This window comes from Cheilinus undulatus, linkage group 8, assembly GCF_018320785.1.
Source record: "Cheilinus undulatus linkage group 8, ASM1832078v1, whole genome shotgun sequence".
In the NCBI taxonomy this organism is placed as follows: Eukaryota; Metazoa; Chordata; class Actinopteri; order Labriformes; family Labridae; genus Cheilinus; species Cheilinus undulatus.
In genome coordinates, this window is record NC_054872.1 from 2,685,958 (window position 1) to 2,706,256 (window position 20,299).

Below are 20,299 nucleotides of genomic sequence, written 5' to 3' on the forward strand. Positions count from 1 at the left end.
AAGAGGGAGGGTGCAAGGAGCAGTTTGAGAAAGGCCTAGGAAGACAGCTGGGTGCTTTCATGGCTATGGCTGGAGATCTATGGGTGGAGAATCCAGGTGAGGGGCAGGTAACTTGTGCCTCAGTAAATACTACAAATACCAAAATATATGGGCAAAAAATACAAAAAAAAAAGTTTTTTTTCTTAAAACCTGACCCTTTTAATAATCAGATTAGATTCAATTAGATACTTCATTGATCCCGAAGGAAATTCAAGTTTAAGTTTCCATTACACACAATAAGGGTAGGGAAAGAAATGAAAATGCTTTAAACATACATAAGAGCATGATCTGAATCACTGCTTCCCAACCTTTTTTCCTCAGCACCCCCCACACAAACACACACACACACACACACACACACACACACACAGTCTCATCTAATAAAATTAACCTCGCCCCCCTCGGACTCACTAAGAAAAATCTAATATCAGTTTTAATAACAGGCTTTGTTCTCAATGAAGGTCTATGTTTAAACTATTCATTATTATGAAGCCTTATTAGGGCCACTTAAGAAAAAATGAATTAAATAGAGTATGTTGTGATTTAAAAGAAAAATATTTTAAAATTCTCAGGTTTAAAGTAATTAATTTTCTATTTATTTAACTTAAACTTTAAATTTTTGATATTACAAAGTTGAAAAGTTGAAAGTCAAACCACTGCTTTCAGTTTTTCTATTGTAATTTTTTTTATTTCACACTGTTGTAAATTTATGATGCTCAGAACTTGAAATTTAAGAGATATAGAAATTTAAAACCTTTAAAACTCAGAAATTCCAAGATCATCTTGTGAATAATTAACTTCTTAAACTCTTAAATTCTGAGTTTGTTTTCTTGTAAATATTCAATTTTGTAATCTGAAATATTTCGATTTTTTTACACTAATTTCGACAGCATCAGAGCAGACAGGGTCCCACGCCCCTCCGAGATCTTCGGTGCCCTCCTTGGGGGGTCCCTGGACTCCAGGTTGGGAACCACTGATCTAAATCATTACTCAGACATATTTTTGGACTAATTAGGGAACTCCTAGTCTTGATTAGCTTGTTTACAGTGTCTGTCCTAGACTGATGCTGATTTATGGAGGGGTTCAAACAAATGCCCCTGCTTTTTTTCCTTACCGTTTCTGTTGTCATCGTCCTCTACTTCTTGGATGAGGATTTTCTTGCCTTTGCTTTTCTGCTCTGGTTGGCATTCCTTCATCTTCTCACTTTCAGACAGAAGTTGCTAAACCACAAAAAAGTTTGGACATTAGATGAACTCTGTCAGCTGTAGGAACAAGACCATCCTGTTATGGTTAGTCAGTAAAGACGACACAGCTCCTGATACTAAAATCATCAATGAGAACATATTCTCAACATCAATTTATAGATATGACGCCAAATACAATATAACCCTCAAAGCTACAGCCCTATCTGAAACTCTTAGTTAAGTCCTTGTCCCACTTGAAACGTGCACTGCCTGATTTCACACAAATTCAACAACAGGAGGACAGACAAAAACTACTGAAATGCAAACAAATCTGATTGCATCACGCACCATAGCAGCAGCATTCTGTGGCTCATCCCTAAGCACTATCCTCAGGTCTTCAGCAGCCAACTGGAATTCACCCATGTGATTATAAACGTTGGCACGTCGCAGCAGGGCTGATGGGGAGGGGGAAAAAAAAAAACACACAGAGGGCAGATTACATTAAATGAAGCAAGTCTTCACTACTGCACTGTAAAGCCACCAATGTAGAGCATACAATTATTTTTATGATGAAGGCATTTCAGAAATTTAGCCTCACTTATGTACTTACAGTTACGTTATAAACTTAGCAATACTTTTGAGTTGGTGGTGGGCATAAATCATGGATTAACATTAAATCCCATTTTAATATTTGGGTAGCAATAAGATGTTTTATAAAAGAAATCTAAAGACCTCCAAATACTAAAACATGTGACAGCAAGGTACTATTTTTCATTGCCTTTGGGAATGCCCTGATATTCAGACTTTCTGGAAGGAGGTCTTGGATGCCCTTTCATACGTTACAGGTGAAAAGCCACCACTAAGCCCTAAACTATTTATTTTAGGAACTTTTCATTAAACTGTACAATAAGCAAGACCAATCAGAAAATGACGATTATTGCAAGCAGAACTTACAATAGCCAAAGAGCAGACATAATTATTTTATACACTGGAATCGTCTGCTTTGCGCCAAAGAAGAAATCTGCATGCGTCTAGGATGGAGGTGGTCTCCGTTTTCTTGTCTGATTCCAGTCTCATCCCTGATCTGTTTTACACGGACTGTTGTAACTCCAGTAAAGAAGTAGAGCACAGCAAAGGAAAGCACCTTTTATATTGCCTGGTTCCAGCTCCAGTACCCTCTGACAGTCACTCATGGCGTTCTTCCAGTGCTTGAGGTTGATCTCTGCTTGGGCTCTGTTGTTGTATGCCGCTATAGTTGGTAGAATGGAAAGGCTTCTGAAAAGGATGGAAAAATATACATGGAGCTTTATTTATAAAGGCTAATAGGCAGGTATTAAAAAATAGCATAGAGGAATTCTATCACATCTCGAAGAACATCACCAGTGTAAACACATGCCAGACAAAACAATATAATCCTTTAAGGAAATGTGAAATGCTTCTGTGATTAAAGTATTTTTCTAAGGTCAGACCTGGAATAGTATGCAACTGCCTCCAAATAATCATTTGCTCTGAAAGCTTCATTGCCTTTTTCCTTTTCACGGTTGGCCAGCAGGAGCTTCTCCTGTTCTGATAGCACTAGAAGGGTTGTAGAGACCAGATATGAGACACTTGCAAAGCAGAATCATATTAACAACCCTCATAATCACCACAAAGACAAATAAAAGACACTATTCTTAAAAAGTTTACATGAAGCATCCACTTTAGTCTGGATTGGGAGTTGCTGGTTGTTCGTAAGAGCAGGTGGATCATTTTTGACCACATTTTTATCGATGTTTCCGCATTCTTTATCCACATCAAACCTGGAAGAAGACGTAAATGGAGATGCAGCAAATAAAAGGTAAAGAGAAGCATCACATATAAAGAAATAAAATAAAATATAAAATAAGCTTTGCTAAAGCCTCTTTTAATAAAGTGAAACTTGGTCAACACAAGTGTGCATTCTCTGGAATTTACCACACAGATGAAAAGACCTGAACAGACTCACTTGTCCCATTCTCTGTAATCACGTGGTGCAACCCGTTTTGCACAGTTCGGCTTTTGTTTTGGAGCTGAAGGCTGTAATGACAGAGGACTTCATTATAGCATTTCCCCAAATATGTGTGATAGTTTAGTAAACATAAAACAAAAAGAGGACCCATAGGCAAAGCACTAAAGTCTTAAATTAACCAAAATGGGAAAGACACAACAAAAAACTCCTTACACCATCAAGATGCACAAAAAATACAAAACCTAAAGTTGACCAAAAACACACGGGAACACTGGAGACATTGACTGAGTCACACACAACACTACACAGAGGGAGATTTCACAAACAAACTGACAAAGACAGAGAAACACAGAAACTAAATAGATAGGGAGCGATCAGACACAGGTGTGACAGCAAGGTGACACAGGTGAACCTAATGAGATGCAATCAAGGTGGAGGGAAAACACAAGGGCAGGAAAAGAACCAGAAATCACACAGACGGAGGAGAAAACTTCGAAATAAAACAGGAAACACGCAGGGGTAAACTATGGAAAGGACAAGATAACAGAAACTGTTTCTCAAAGCCAAGGAAGGATACTCAAACGGCCGTTTTTGAAGGGTACTATGCAGTGTTAATTTTGTGACTAAAACTATGACTAAAAATGTTCATCGACAGTCTTTTTTCCATGACAAAAACTAGACTAAAACTAACAAAAATAGATCTGTGATGACTAAAACTGACAAAAACCAAGTTAAGTTTCCGTCAAGATGACTAAAACTAGACTAAAATGTAATTTAGTTTTCGTCGGACATTCAAAATCCGTGATATTTCTTCACTGTGGGTAAATCTGTCAAAAAACAATACATCTGTATCTATTCTGTCTCAGAATAGCAGGGACCCCAGGTTTGGCAGAGTGCAGAGGACACACTACCATGATTTGGTACCAGATTTACTAAAAGTAAAGACTAAACTGTGAGGACTTTTTATGGACTAAAACTAGACTAAAATGTTTTGAGTTTTCATAGACTAAAACTAGACTAAAACTAAAAAGGCTAAAAATGATTAAATGTGACTAAAACCAAAATGCATTTCATTTAAAGACTAAAACTAAGACTAAAATCAAAAATATCTGCCAAAATTAACACTGGTACTACCTTATCGACAACTGTTGGAGGACTGTTCCAATCTCGAGGATCCTTGAAATTTTTCCAAGGACTGAGTCCTTTAAACAGAGGATTTCCAAGGACTCACATGTGCATCCTCCACACTCAGGAATTACCCACAATCCAATGCGTACTGTTTTCCTTCTCTTAAAAAATAAATAGCATAGTATCAGAAGGAGGCCAGGGTCTAGCCCACTCAATACACTTTTAAATGTCCTGTTTCCACCGTGAATACGTCCCACAGAGGAAGGATCCTGGACTTTGAGAAACAGCTACAGAACTAGAAACTGGTAAACAGACAAGGACATGGGAACATGGGAGGTTAAACAAACACAAGGAACCTAGGAGCCAAGAACCAATCTTAAAAATGAACACAGGAGAAAACAAAAACATTCTAAGTCTGCATCGTTAAATATTTTTGGGGATGATTTTTACCTGACTTAGTGGAACAGAATGATTGGAACCTCTTACTGGTACCATAGTTTCATTCAGGCCATCAAAGATTGGCTCCTGCTTCAGTAGAGTCTCAGTCCTCTTGGCTTCTTTTTGCCAAATCTGCAGAGAAGAAAAAAACATTTATCAGTGATTCCAAGACAGAATGAAGATCATGAGTAAATAAAAGATTAGATTGAGAAATACACCTTTAAGTCATCAAATATTTGGCTCCACTCATCCCTAGAGAGGCTGGCTGCTGTGGCCACAGGAGTTTCCTTCCTGAGAGCTCGGCTCTTTGGGTCCAACTTCTCCAAGTGACTCTCACAGAAGTTGAGCAGATGTGGATAAGCGCCCTCGCTGCCGGACCTTTACATTTAGTAAAACATTATTTTATGAAACAATCAGTGGTAGGGCATACAATATTTATTCTCAGACTGGTAGATATTCCAAATAAAAAGTCCTACAACATTTTTGTCAATGCTATTTTTGAAACGGATTAAAAACTCACTTCACTCACAAGGCTTTTATTACCTCAGTACTTTCAAAATCTTCTCCAGGTATTTTACATCCTTGCATTTCTCAATGTAAGCATAATCCAGGTGCTCCACAGGTACCTTTCCGCTAAAGTCAGCAGGGGTGGACTGGTTATAGAAAAGCGTTTGTGCACTCATATCTGCATGGAAAGTATTTCAAATATATATGTTAGCTATGACAAACAGTTCTGTCATGTCAGTGTCAAACAGTGTCTCTTTAAATAAGTGGTTCTCAGTTGTTCTAGCCCCAGGACCTACTCCTTGACAGGAAATCACAACCCAAATTTCCAAAAAATCTCTACCACCCAATCACCATTCAATAAAACAGACTACTTTAGACCCGAGACAGGGCAAAACCACAAAGGCCAAATTATACGGTGCATCACTGCAGAAGCCCTGAGAGTAGCCTACGTAAGGGGCGGAGCCAGAAGTCTTTAATAACAAAGTTCAACTGGGACTTTGGAGGATCCGGGGACCCTGAAATGTACTGTTTATCAGGTAGTTTGCCATCTAAAATAAATTAAAAAGGTCAACAAAGGTATTCACTTTTTGGAAAAAATGTGTGAAATATAAATATATAACATGATATCTTAACCTCTAATAGTTCTCAGACTGTCCTCATCATTCTGAACCCTTAATACATGTTAGAGATTTTTCATTTCTGCCTCCTAAAAATGGTAGAAACTGCCAGAATATATCATAGGGTAGGGATTCAGTGTAACCTTTCATAATCTGCGCTATTTATTTAAAAAAAATAAAATAAAAAGCAATTAACAAATAAAGCAAGATGTGTGCTTCCAGATGTTGTTTTTGTAGGAATATGTAGAGATTAGGAATACATAACATATTCATTATTATGAGTATTTTTTCTGTTTAGCCTGAAATTTCTGTTATGATGAGCAGGGTCCACTTTTGCAAACATCATCCATTAATTTCTGCATAAATTTATCATAACACTGAGCAGCCACATTGTTTTTAACCAACCTGAAAGATTTGGGGCTTTTGAGAAAACCTTGGGGGCTCAAGCCTGGTAAGACACCTCCCTATGGCCTACATACATACAGTTTGTTTTACTCCTTTTTCTCATGATATCATTAAATTTTTGCTGTTAGATCTCCTAACTTATTATCATAGAAAAGCCTGATTTTCATCCAAAGAAAAAGACATGTCCCAATTGCATACTTCTTTACTAAATATGACATGTTTTGAGTTCATAAGCACGCAATGTGCATTTACACTGAGAACTATCCTCAAAAGCAGTGAACCACTGGCACACTTAACACCTTCCAAGGACTGAACGTACAATGATGGACTCTTTACACCCTCAATTAACGCCATACTGTAGAGCAGTGGTTTTCAAATGGTGTGGCAGGGCACACTGGGGTCCCCTGAGGCAAGATTAGGTGTGCTGTGGGAAATTGTAAAACCACATGTCGATACAACTATACAACAAGAGATTAGGAATATCAGCTGTAAAAATTGGTCTATATTGTCGGCAAATACCAGCCCATATTGGTTTTCAATATTGGCCTCTATCTTCTGTCACTGTCAGTCTATATTGGTGTTAAATATCAGCTTTTACCTTATTGTTTGCCTGTAACATCTGTAAATACCAGTCAATATTATCTGTGAATATCAGTCAATATTGACTTTAAATATCAGCCTATGTTTGCTGTAAATATCAGCCTCAATCTTATCTAATTATTGGCCTGTATCGACTCTAAATATTGGCCTACATAATCTATATATTGGCTGTAAATATTGTCCTATACGGGCTATCAGCCCATATTGATTGTCAAAATCTGCAAATATCTGCTGTAAATGTCAGTCTATATATGTAAATGTCAACCAGTGTCAGCTGTAAATTTTGCTCATATTTAGTTGCAAATAGTGGCTTTTATCTGCTATAAATATCGACCTATACTGACTGTAAATATTGACCTATACTGACTGTAAATATCGACCTATACTGACTGTAAATATTGACCTATACTGACTGTAAATATCGACCTATACTGACTGTAAATATCGACCTATACTGACTGTAAATATCGACCTATACTGACTGTAAATATTGACCTATACTGACTGTAAATATTGACCTATACTGACTGTAAATATCGACCTATACTGACTGTAAATATCGACCTATACTGACTGTAAATATCTGAATGTATCAGCTGTAAATACTATCTGTATATCCAAATAAGTCTGTGGAGTTTTAGTCAGGACCAACAGCAGCCAAAAGAGTCGTTTTTGTTCATAAACTTAAAGTGTGTTACAAGGACTGAAGTTTCACATCCAAACAATTTTAATAACAGTATTAGCTAAAATGAACAAAAAATAAATTGACATCATGGACCTTGGCAAAAATCCAACGTTGTACATCCTTACTAAAGATACAGGAACTTATGTTGAAGTGATTATATATATATATATACTAGGGGTGGGTAAAAATATCGATTAATCGATGCATCGCAATATTTCCTCCCCCAATTCAATATCGATTCAGCAAATCCTCTGAATCGATTCACCTCCTGGCCAGTGGGGGTCGCTGTGCGTGGGATTCATGTTGTATGGACGGAGGCTGCACTCGACCAAACAACATACCATAACCATGTTATGTGAGGTTTATCACAATTTCCAAGAGGACAGAAATATTATTTAAGTTTACATGCACTTTACTTTTTCAATGTTTATACAGAACTGTCATGTTTTTTACTTTTGAAATCCATATGCACAAATAAGTTATTATTGTGCAAATTTTTATTTTCAGATGTTTTATTGTTCAAAAATGTGAGGTGACTTACCAGATATGTTCACATGGGCATGAAAATAATTATAAAAAAAATGTCAACAGGTTAATTGTGTATTTCTACTTCTTACTGAATCGACATTGAAGCATTTAAATCAATGTCGAATTGAATCGATATCGAATTGAATCGCAACGTAAAGAATCGAAATCGAATTGAATCATGAGGTTCTTAACAATACCCAGCCCTAGTATATACAGTGCTTAACAAATTTAGACCATCCAGCATCATGAAGTGCTTTCATGCAGACTCTTTCATTTTCAGTCAGCTCTCCACGTTTTACCATTTTGAACAGGAATGAGGGATTTCAAACTGAATTCACCCAAATTTGAGCCGGCTCACTGGGCTTCTCTGAGAAGTCAGAAATGAATCAAGCATAACATTCAACCACTAAAACTCATTTTTCTGTTCAGGAATGCAAGTAAATAACTATAATTTGACATATTAATCAAGAAATAATAATGTGCTTTACTATTTTTTCAGTCTTTTTGTAAATCAGTACATTTGAAAACTCATGGATAACAATAATAATTATATTTTAGCATTAAAAATATCGTTTGGGTTAAAGAGCTTCTACATATTGGTGTATTAACCATTGCAGAAACATCAAAAATGATTTTGGTAATTACCGATGCTGTTAATTTAGGGCAGCTGTGGCATAAACCTTACTTTGGTTAGGGTTAGGGTGGTCTTCTACATTTGTTAAGCACTGTATATATATATATATATATATATATATATATATATATATATATATTAATCTTACATGTTCCTTGGACAAAAAAAAAGTTTGAAAACCACTGATATGGATGTTACTGTACCATTAGCCTGCTAGCACGCTAGCTAAGTGTTAGCATCAACTAGGAGCTAAGTGTTGTTAGCAACTGTGCCACATTTCAACCATGAAAAGGCATTGTAGGTTAAAAAAAAGTTAACTTTCCTTAAGTGTATAATGTTAACATAAAATACAAGTTACATAAATTTAACAGCAAGTGAAAAAAAGCCATCAAATTTCAATCATACTTGCCTAACGTCTGTTTATAACTTGTTTGAAGCAGAAAGCTGAGGCTTAAACCGTCATAATACACACGAGGAGCTGAAACTAGCAGTCTGGAAAAGCAACCTCTCAAACCAGAGAAGGCTGGAGCAGGTTACTCAGGAGGAGTGGGCGGAAATACCTGTGGACAGGTGCAGCCATAGACATTACATACATATATAAACTTAAATAATGTCTATGGGTGCAGAAGCCTCACTGAGAGTAACAGAAATCCTTGATTGTGGTGATTGCCTGGAAAGGTTGTGCAACAAAGTAGTAAGTTAAGGGTACCATTAATTTTGTCCAGCTTCGTTAGTAATTTTTTTTTAATGATTCTGTTGAACCATATTTCAAAAGCAATGTCTGATTTTCTTTAGTTATTTCTCCGTTTTTTTTAAATTTTGTTTTTAATTTCATTTTGTTTATTTCAATTTATTATTATTATTATTATTATTATTATTATTATTATATTTTGTCAGTTTCGAGTTATTTCAGTGACCATTGTGGGGTTTTCTTTCTTAAACGGAAGGGTACAATTCCGTCCAGGTGTGTACCAACCTGCTGTGTACTGCAATTTGGAGTGTACTGTAATACAGTATGCTAACAGAAGCATGCAATATGTTGTGCCAAGGTAGTTATCCCCGATAGGACAGGGGAAACCATAGATATATATAGAAGAGTGTTCTATAGAAGTGTTCTGTAGATATCTACGGGGGAAACACTCTCTATCGGGGATAACTACCTTGGCACCGGCAGTTGAGAACCACTGCTCTACTTAGGACAAAACTTGGGAAGCTGACAAACGTGCTGTAACCCAACAGTTCTGTTCCTAAAAATCTGAATCATGTATTTCTATCGAATAAATGATCGTTAAGGGGAGCCGAGTGTATTATAACCTACTTAAATTGGACTATTTACCATTAAAGTGTGAAGAATTCGCCTCACCTACCGTTGTTGACGAACCTCGCGTCTGCAGAACACAGCCAGTTACTATAGCAACCGCACACGGAAGGAGGCCACTGGGTAGAGCGGGAGCATGTGACGTTTGAAGAGTAGGCTGAGGCTCCAAATTTAAAATCCTAGCTGGCACCTGAGTACTCAGCCTACCCTATCAGCACTTCCACTGACGGTGGCACAGCTCACTCCTGAGGTAAGTGGCTTAATATGATGTCGAAGAGCCCCGGTGTTGAAGAGGTTGTGTTTGACGAAAGCTAACGTAACGGGGATAACACGTTTGTAAAAAGAACAGTCATGATTTAGGTCAGTAAGCGGGCCAAATGGCTGCAGGTGTTTTCCAAACGTGCTAATGACAGTATCGGTGCTGACAATCAAGCCCAGTGGAGTCTTGGAGCACAGCAACGTTTTTATTTTCATATTCTTTACAGGCGACGCTGACAAAACTTAACTGTCAGACAATAAAAATACAGTTTTCTCCCCCATTTTCCCATTACAATGTCACAATCCTAAATTAAGACTCTGTATGAATCCCCAGGGCACCAGAAACGCTAGCTGGGGTCTTTTGTTGGTTCTGGCGGCTCTAGCTTACTTTATAGCGGGAGGGAGTGAGCACGCGGCGGGGGATTTAAATCTCCAACACCGGCTCTCATAGTAACACCGAGGAAACAGCTGAGAATGTTTGGTGTTGACTCAGCTTTCTATGGACATTTGCATTGGACAGTTTTCTTTTTACAATTAAAAGAAAAAGACTTAAAGGAGAACAATTAAGAGCAAGAGTCCCCAACCTGTGGGTTATGATCTATGGGTACAACTTAGAGACATTTCAGGTAAATCTTGAACAAAGGTTCACATTAGGCAATAACTTAACTGGTTTTCCCATCCCTTTAGCTTTGGAAATATACTATACTGGTCCAATATTTTACAAGTGCCTAATTTACCAAAATGTTGGGAATTTTGTGAGGTTTTTTTGTAGTCTACATAAGCTGTTGAATACAAATGTCACTTTCATTACTTTCAGAAAGTAGGGATGCACAATATTGGGTTTTTGCTGATATCCGATATGCTGATATTTATAATGTAATTTTAGCCAATATCAATACTCGTATTTAAATGTAAATTAGATCTAAAACTTCAGGCCTTAAAATACACAATTAAAATTTTTAAGGGTGAACAAAGTTAACAAATTTCTGTCATTAAAACACATTTTAAATGATAAGAAATGATGATGACTAAAAGACTGACATAGGTGTGTTGGTCCAGCTTTAAATCTCCATTAACTTATTTGTTTGTGTGATTAATATTTACAGCTAATAGGCAGCCAAAATATCAGCAACAATTTTTAAAAATCATACTGGTAATTCACTTTTTAAGATAATATCTGCCAATACCACTATCAAACCAATATTGTGCCCTCTTTCAAAACAGTGCCAATACATTTATTTCTCAAAGTTTTTCAGTTGCATCTACTTATAAATTAAACCTTTAAAACAAGTAGGGCTGAAATTGAAATCCTATGACTGTGTTTCAGTCTGTCCCCTTTTTTTCTGGGATAGATTAAAGACTATCTGTTTGCTTAAACATGGGTACAATTAGAAATTAATTTGAAGTGAATATATTTTTGTTTTCTTTCAATGAATTAGGGCGAGTAGATTGAGTTTTCACTGTTGAGATCATAATAATAGCTTTATTTATATAGCACTTTTAAAATCAGTTTTTTACAAAGTGATTTACACACAGCAGAGCAAAAACTCGGAAAAATAAACATCAACAATTAGAGCAGAACAGTAGGGAAGGGCATAATATGAACACAGGAAAAATAAAAATGCAAGAAATAAAAATGACACAAGTAGATCTTGAATGGTAGTTACAGTAGTAGATTATAAAATCTAAAATATAATGGAGTCAGTTAAAGATGATTTTATTCCCATGATACTATTACGAAAGATATCGTAGGATGTGGGAGAAGGAGAGAGTTAAATACATATAAAACTATTCAAACAAACAACCAAACAAATACATGAAGATGAAGACATCACATCAGTGGGGATAACTTAAAGATAAGAGTAAAACAGATAAATAATAGAAACAAGGACAAGTAAAGTTTTGGTAAGTAAACATGAGATAATAAAGAAGGGTATAAATTATAAAAAAGAAAAAGAGCAACAGAGTAAATAAAAGAGAAGAAATGAAATAGAAAAATAGTTAGAAGGGACATCTCATGAAGCAAGTCTGTAAAAGTGAGTTTTAAGGAGTGATTTAAACGATTCACTGAATCTGCCAGTCTTATGTGCAGGTCAGTCCAAAGCCATAGGGGGTCTTTCGCTGAAAAACGTTGGTGACCACTGATTTTAAATGAATCAGACATCTTTTTTTCTTGGTTCCTACAGCAACTGAGGTGAATACCCAGGAAACATACAGCTAGCTGCTTATTTCAGAATCATTTCATTTTTGTCCAGTCATTATCCTGTTTAACTTCCAATACTGGCAATAAATTAAGTTTTAAGATGTATATATTTTTAAACAAGATATAGGGTAAGATACTATCTTTCATATCAGTATAGTTTATTTTGATGTGGAGTAAAATAGATGCCTGTTCTAATGCTCTGTAAATAGATTATTAACTGTAAGAACCTCTTACATTAACATACCTGCTGACCACAAGATAACTTGCTGGAAATTTTTAGTCTAATTCACAATTTAGATTTTATTGATTTTGTTTTAGGAAAATATTTTGTTGTATGCAATTCTACATAGTAAGTTTACTTATCATAAAAATGTCTGGTTTACTTTTGGCATTTGGCCAAGGGGATTTGACTTTACTGAGGGTTCAGTCCACAACCCCCAAAATAAAGGTGCCAGAGACCGGGGACCCCCACTGTACCTGAGGGTGGCTGAACACAGACATGAACACTCAAAAATAGTCATGTGCGCCTATTAGGGGAAAAATAGGAAGGCTTTCTGTGGCCCAGCCAATCTGGGGGCCAGCAAAATCATGGTCCATTGTAAAGTTAAGCTGTGGTATTTTAGATTTAACCTGAATAATAACCACTCTTATCAAAGAAACAAATTTTGATTCATTTGTGTACCAAGTAGCCCGCTTAAAAAATGTAAAAGTTAGCTAAAATGGGTTAATAATGGCAAAAAAGGGTGGTGAAATTAGATTTTAAAAGTAGCAGAAATGGCTTCATAATGCCAAAAATTTGAAAAAAGTGGCAAAAAAATAACCCGCAAAAATGGGTTAAAGTGGTAAAAAATGGGCATATTAAGTGGTAAAAGTGGCTTAAAAAGTGTCTGATATGGTGTTAAAGTGGCAAAAATAGGTGGATATTTGGTGAAATGGGATGAAAATTAATATGGCAATACTGGCAATAAAGGGTTAGCTGAGACAGAAAACGTCTGAAATTGTCAAAAATGGGTGTATCAAATTGTAAAATGTGGATTCAAAAGAGGTTAATAGTGGCAATAATGTGTTAACAGAGCCAACAATAGGCAGAGAGTTGCAATATTTGTTTTAGAAGTGGCAAAAACAGTCAGAAAACAAGTAGTGGAAAGGGTTTAAAATGATAAAAATGGGTTATGAGTTGCAAAAATGTGTTAAAATGGGCAAAATTAGTGGGAAAAAGTGATTAAAAACTGGTTAGAATAAGGCAAAATTAGTGTAAAGTGGCAACGGTGTAATTCAAAAGTGTTTTTAGTTTTTTTAAAGCTTCTGGAGACCCCCTTTCAGTGTCTCATGACCCCCAATGGGGTCCTGACCCCAACATTGAGAACCCCTGATCTAGATCAGGTATAGGCCTATTGAAAGTGTGACAAGGTGAGCCTCCCCTGAGAAAAAATAATTTATTCCATGGACCCCCAACCCCTTTAAAAGTATGATTCTAAACAACTATATCTTCAAACTTTTATGTCTCTACTTTAAGCATTTTTATTTAATATTTTTAGATTTTTTATTTTGGTCTTCATGTGTTTTCAAACACACATTTTCCCAGACAATAAATTATTGATTTCTATGCTCTATGCTCTAATTTAGAGGGACAACGAGTTTGCATTCATGCAGTTGATGCAGGATTGAGTAACAGCAGATCACCCTCCACCTTCAGCCTTGCCTGGTACTTGCTTTGATCACTGTCAATGCCTAAGACCTGCACTTGGTAAGGCTGGCTTAGTGTTTATGGTGCTTAATGTCTCAATCACCTTCAGTGATCAAAATTCCTTTTACTTCTTGACAAAAACATGTGGTCACTAGACTTAGTGCTTTTGTCTCAATATGACCCTGTGGTTTACACAGCCTTATGCTGTCATTAGATTGCACATCTTTGAAAATTAAACACTGTGGCCATTGGGCATCATCAGGACCAATGCAGGAAAATCCCTACTTTAATATCTGACTCTAGGGGCACAGATGGTCGAGTGGTTTTAGGCGCTACTCGTGTACGTGGGCAGCCCGGGTTCGAATCCGTCCTGTGGCCCTTTATTACTGCATGTCTCTCCCCTTTCTCTTCCCTGTGGCTGAGTCCATCCACTGTCCTTCCTCTATCTAATAAAGGCATGAAAAAGCCCAAAATAAATATTTAATATCTGACTCTATCTGAGTCTCTAAATCAACCTATAAATCTGTCAAATTTTCCCCATGCACAGCAGAAGTTGGCAAAGCAAACCACCTTTTTCTGGGTTCCGGTTTCGGGCCTCCCCTTAAGTCCCGTGGCGCCCCCCAGGGGTGGCCCACCTCACACTTTGAAAACCCCTGATCTAGGGTTGGGCGATATATTGAGTATACTCGATGTATCGTGGCTTTTGCCACGTGGGATGTATAAAATAACTATATCGCGAACATAGAGTATAAATCATGTGGATAATGTTCCCGCCTCCAAATGAGCTTTTCCCCCTTGATCACACAGGAGAGTTTCTTGAATAAGACACTCTCATGTCATGAACTTGTTAGAAACCGGTCCTGCGTTTATCAGCACAGATACTGGACTAAGGTAATCAAAGCTTTGAGCCTGAATGGTGCACTAGACTGCAGGGTTTTTGTCTTTGGCTGCATGCAGGATTGCTGAGTTTTGTGTAGGTTTGCTTCACCCTTAATGAGGAAAATAATCATTTTTATAACCATCAATAGTAAACATAACAGAGAAAACATTTTAGGACTTTCCATACACTGTAAAATACCGAGTATTTCACGATATATGTATGTTTGATTTATTAGTGAGAGATTGAATGGAGTCTTTTTCAAAATAAAACAGTGTTCTAAGTTTGACTTTATATTGATTTTTACCCCTACTGCATACTATTTTTAAAAAATCCAATAAAATAGTCTATTTTAATAACCATACTGGTGTTATTTAGGGCTGAATTAAACATTATACAGCCACTTAGACGACATTTCAAAATATCGTGATATATATCATGTATCGGGATATAGCCAAAAAATATCGAGATTTCAATTTTAGGCCATATCACCCAAGCCTACCCTGATCTAGATAATAAGATATGCCTTCTCGTCCATGTCACCCAGCCCTATTTATAAAATGAATTTTCTTTGGTTGTTTTCTGAGGAGTTTGACTGTCCCTCTCTTGTTTTCTTCAGGTCTGTTGTCGTCATCCTCATTTGGTGATCAACGGGACAGAAAGAGCAAACAGCAGGAGGAAAAATGGAATGTACTCCTGAACCAAACCTCTACGCTGACAACTGCAAAGGGCGGCACTGTTATGACGACTGCTTTGACAGCGGGTACTCGGGTTTATTCTGCACCCCTCAGAGCTCCACTGCTGGTGCCCTCTGTAGTACTTTGTCTCCCGTACAATTAAATGAAACGCCTAAAGAGAACCTCAGACTGTCCACCTCCCCTGACGACAGGGAACCCATAAAATGTTTGAGCAAAGACCCAAGGGGAATACAGCGGCCGTCACTTTTTAATTGGTGTGAAACTCCGAAAAGAGATTCCATGTTACGACACAGACTTTTACTGCGTAGACCCTGCGTAGATATGAAAACAGACAACACAAGATCCCCGGGCACCCAAAGGGCTGGAAGATCTGAGCGCTGGTTAAGTGCATCTTTTAGTACTTTAGACACTGTGACAGGGGCTTTGGCATCAAGCACTTTGGAGCAGGATTTACCGCTGTCTAGTAGGAAGCGCCGTCTTCTCTTCGCTCAGGTGAGGACCTCAACTCGAGAAGATGGAAAACCCAACACTGTTCCCTTTCCTGGTTTTGAGCGAAGAGTTTCCATTTCAGATGCAGACTTCATCGAGAACATTTCTGCCTCTGGGCAAACTGACATCGAGTCCCCATGCTTTAGAGAATCCCATTCATTTTCATCTAAAGAAAACTCTCGATCACCAATCAGCAGGGTGGCAAGCAATCTTTACGACAATTCAGCTGTCATGTGCACACCATCTTCAACACAAAAACCCAGATACATCAGGTATGTGCTCTTTTACAGCATTACTCACTACTTTTTTCTAACTACATACTCGGAGTATTAAATAGTGAAGGAATGCTACCTTTTCTGTTTAAATAAAGCCTCTTCTAACCCTGGAACAGGTCTGTGTGTGAAGACAGTGGTTTTGGTTCTCTGACCCTTGATAAATCCCAAGACTCTTCCTCAGACCATGACGGCTCATTCCAGGAGCTGCTGCTCTCTGACTCCAGAGGAAACTGTGAAACCCCAAATCTTGCCGAGACAAAGCGACGCCCCCGTTTGCAGCGCCAGCATAGGCTTTCTACGCTTAAAGAAGGAGGCTCCCAGTCCGAGGAAGATCTAACAGAGAGAAAAAATGAATGTCTCCATCAGCTCCACAGCCTTTCTAAAGAAGATGAGGTTTTTGGAGATGAAAACGCTGCCTGTGGAGGTGGGTCTGCTAAATGTAGCTACAGTATGACCTCTATTGGTTTCCCCTCTGCAAAGCAAGACTATGCGACCCCACTAAGAGCAGCCACAACCAAGCAAGAAAACAAGACACCTTTAAGCACAGATCCTCTCACAGCAACTCCAGAAAGTCTCTCTCTTACACCAGCATTGCAACTGGTTCACGCCATGTGCCGGCAGAATGCCCAGATGTTTGCTGGCCAAAGTCCAAGCCTAAAGGAGCAGCTGAAGTCCACAGCAGCACTGGCCGAGACCCTGGCGATGTTCAGGACCACCATGCCACTGGCGGGGCTGATTGGCAGGAAGATGGGCCTTGGAAAGATCGACATACTCACAGAGCTGAAAAAGAGAAACCTCAGGCACATTCTTGGTATTATACTCAGCCACCTTTCCTCAGAGAGCATCTACAGGTAAACAGTTTATGTGCTAAACTGAGCTGTCATTGCTATTAATTAAATAAATGACTTGTGATATAGGGATGCATGATGTTGAATTTTTACCAATATCTGATATGTCGATATTTACAGTTTGATTTGAGCCAAAATGTGATTCATAACTTCAGTTCTTAAATGCACTTTAAAATGTAATGAATGAGGCTAAACAAAGAAAATATCCACAAACGTACACTTACTGCTGATTATAACAGCTGGTAAACTGGTTGTAAATATCTGCAAAAATGTTCATATCTGCCAGTATCAATAACTGGCTTGCAGCTAGTATGCCTTCTTTACTCAAAGTTCAGAAGGTGACTTAAGATTTGTCATAAATTACCTTTTTTAAAGACAGTATTAATGTGTGTGATGGTAATGCACAGGGGATTGCAGTAAATCATTAATTCATGCCACTATTTGAAAAAAATTAACAAGTTGGCAATAAAGCTCTAGAAGTAGATTATAACATGTTTTTTTAAGTTTCGATTTTTGTGTACTTGTCTATCGCCCCAAACAACAGGCAACTGTTGGTATTAAAGGTGCAAAGAGGGCATAAATGCTAGTCTGTATTTGCTTGTGTCTGAAGGTGTGGTCGGGTGTGTAATAGCTGGAATGAGATCATCCAACAAGACAAGCAGGCCAGTTTTAAGAGAAGAAACCACCAAAGCAAAGTGGAGGCTGCTATAGAGGTAGGACACTTGCCACTGTTGTAGTCAATAACAAATCAGTGTCAAACAGTCAACATATGTATAAGAGGGGCTTTTTTATCTCGAGGGTCAATCCCATTTCTACCCCTTAGCTTCTTATCTTAGCCCTTCCCTTGGTTTTGCGCGTTCCAACAGGTGAAGGGGTATCTCAAATCTTTTGAATTGAGGGCTAGGGCTAAGGGCTGATGGTAACCCTTGAAACAAAGGTTTCCAGGACCACACTTGAAATCGAGGGGTAAGATTAATTTCCCACCATGCACTGCATTCACTTGTGAAATGGCACAACGAAGGAAGGAGGCGCAAAAATGTACAAATGTTTTCAGCTTTGATAATAGAAAACACTACGGTCGTGTTTTCTCATATATTAAATCTTTAGCCACTAGGGCTGGGGGTTTATTGTATTTTCAGTATGTACACGTGTAAACCAGGGCTGTTAACTGTATAAATATATGGAGAAGATCAACACAGAGATCCATAGTATGAAGGAGATGGTTGAAGCTTGTCACCTCTGATGATGCAGCTGTTTATCGGCAGTGTGTGATAATGAACGACAATCAAATGGTGTCTCATTTCTTAAGGGAAGGTTTTCACTCCTACTCCTTACAACTCTGTTTGAAAGGAAGGGCTAAGGGAAGGAATGGGATTGGCCGTTAATCTGGTGCCACTGGAAAAAATGTGCTTTGACATAGGTGTGGTCGGTAGGGCTGCACAACTGTAATCCCAATGTAAGGCTGTGCAATCACACCATCGCCCAGCGCCCCTGCATTTGTACTTTGTAGAAGTATCATTGTTTTCACGAAAGGAAAATGTCAATCTTGTGGTAAATGTATGTTATTTTAAAAGCAGTACAATGAAAACTTTAGGCTTTATGTTTTTTATGTCTTCAGTTGAGAAATATTCAGTTCAAAACTGTTGTTCTATTCTGCATTTCTGCAAGCAAGTAGACTCATACCATTTATGTTTTCTATCATAATCACAATATAGTCGACTCTAATCACAATAGTACGTTATATTATATACCAAAATGCAGTGTTAGTGATCAGCAGTATAAATGAAAAAGTAAACAAATGGAGACCAGTAATCCAGCACCTGCTACTCAATGTAATTGAATACAAAGTAAGATGTTTATTCTGTTATCATCATCTAGCTTCTGATTGTGGATATTTACCAACTTCTAACCTTTGCTCTGTTGTCTTGTTTAGCTTGGTGGTCCTGTCCATGTCCCTGATGCAGAGACAAGACTCACTTTGAGTAAGAGATCAGCCCTTAAGATGGTTCAGTCCCAGTCCAGGTCTTCAAGTTTCTGCACCCCACAGTCAGCGAAAAGCACTTTGACACCATTACAGCGCAGCACCCTGAATCCAGGCAGCAGCAGCAAAAGGGAAAAGTTTCTTGAGGTGAGGTTAAAACAACAGAAGTGGATTTATAACTTGAAACTTCAAATCTCATATTTTATTGACTGAAAGAACCACAAAGGGTATTTTCATTATAGTTAATAATTTGGTGTCCTTTTCTTTCTTCAGGTTGCCAAAACTCTTTTTAACGACGAGAGCCTCAGGCCCTGCCCCCGATGTCAGAACCCTGCAAGGTGTCACTCGGTGAAACGGGAGGGTGTGTGCAGCAGAGCGGACTGTGGTTTCCGGTTTTGCACAGCCTGCTTGTATGCTTTTCACGGCTCGAAAGAGTGTGGCAGCATGTCTGCAGGTCGCCACAAGAAGGACATTCTTCTTCCTGGAAGTGCTCAGAGCAAGCGAAACATTAGGAGATTGTAAACAGAAAGTGGACTGAATTCCTGTTTGCATCTGCCACAAAAACATCAGATTTTTCCCATCTAATGGAGAAGGAAAGCTATGGCAGCAGGGACACTTATTTCAGTAGATAAGCGCAAGTTCTGTATTTACTAATGTCTTTATTCCTGTCTTTTTCTATATATTTCCCCCTTTTTCTGTACAGTTCTTGCTGTTTTTAATTATGAATGTGAAGGGAGTTGCAGCAAAATGAACTTCTTTTGCTCGTTCTCCTCTTCATACATGTTTATCAGCTGTACATAGTGTTTTTGGGGAGCCCTTGTAAAGTTTTAGCAATGATTTTTCACGTCTTTAGAATAAATTTAAATTTCTTTTTTACTTATTTGCAGATTGTCTCTTATTCTTAAGTCCATGT

At 37.9% G+C, this 20,299-nt stretch overlaps 3 protein-coding genes across 8 annotated transcripts in view; 1 reads left to right on the forward strand and 2 right to left on the reverse strand.

The window, feature by feature from the left end:
• The window catches only part of LOC121513257 (sperm-associated antigen 1-like), a 29,844-nt gene extending 24,383 nt beyond the window's left edge, over positions 1 to 5,461 (reverse strand). Inside the window, exons 1-9 of one of the 2 annotated variants that reach the window (XM_041792873.1) lie at positions 5,320 to 5,461; positions 4,995 to 5,154; positions 4,789 to 4,908; positions 3,208 to 3,278; positions 2,910 to 3,022; positions 2,693 to 2,798; positions 2,368 to 2,498; positions 1,572 to 1,678; positions 1,154 to 1,259 (exon numbers count right to left, since the gene is read on the reverse strand). In XM_041792873.1, coding sequence (XP_041648807.1) covers positions 1,154 to 1,259; positions 1,572 to 1,678; positions 2,368 to 2,498; positions 2,693 to 2,798; positions 2,910 to 3,022; positions 3,208 to 3,278; positions 4,789 to 4,908; positions 4,995 to 5,154; positions 5,320 to 5,459 — 1,054 coding nt within the window. In that variant the 5' untranslated portion in view covers positions 5,460 to 5,461. Of the gene's footprint in view, positions 1 to 1,153; positions 1,260 to 1,571; positions 1,679 to 2,367; positions 2,499 to 2,692; positions 2,799 to 2,909; positions 3,023 to 3,207; positions 3,279 to 3,425; positions 3,562 to 4,788; positions 4,909 to 4,994; positions 5,155 to 5,319 lie in introns of those variants that run through there. The other variant, XM_041792872.1, reaches the window with a different exon arrangement.
• Positions 1 to 20,299, reverse strand: part of LOC121513254 (NLR family CARD domain-containing protein 3-like) — a 945,231-nt gene that overhangs the window by 272,135 nt on the left and 652,797 nt on the right. The gene's annotated exons all lie outside the window — the stretch shown is intronic.
• On the forward strand, positions 10,184 to 20,262 carry fbxo43 (F-box protein 43). Of its 2 annotated transcripts, XM_041792876.1 has the most exons (7): positions 10,213 to 10,320; positions 14,158 to 14,278; positions 15,715 to 16,554; positions 16,674 to 17,408; positions 18,016 to 18,118; positions 19,339 to 19,533; positions 19,660 to 20,262. In XM_041792876.1, exons 3-7 carry the CDS (start codon positions 15,779 to 15,781, stop codon positions 19,906 to 19,908), a joined length of 2,058 nt encoding a protein of 685 aa, XP_041648810.1. In that variant the 5' UTR covers positions 10,213 to 10,320; positions 14,158 to 14,278; positions 15,715 to 15,778; the 3' UTR covers positions 19,909 to 20,262. The 2 variants fall into 2 exon arrangements, with proteins under 2 accessions (XP_041648809.1, XP_041648810.1); XM_041792875.1 differs by lacking the exon at positions 14,158 to 14,278 and having other exon boundaries at positions 10,184 to 10,320.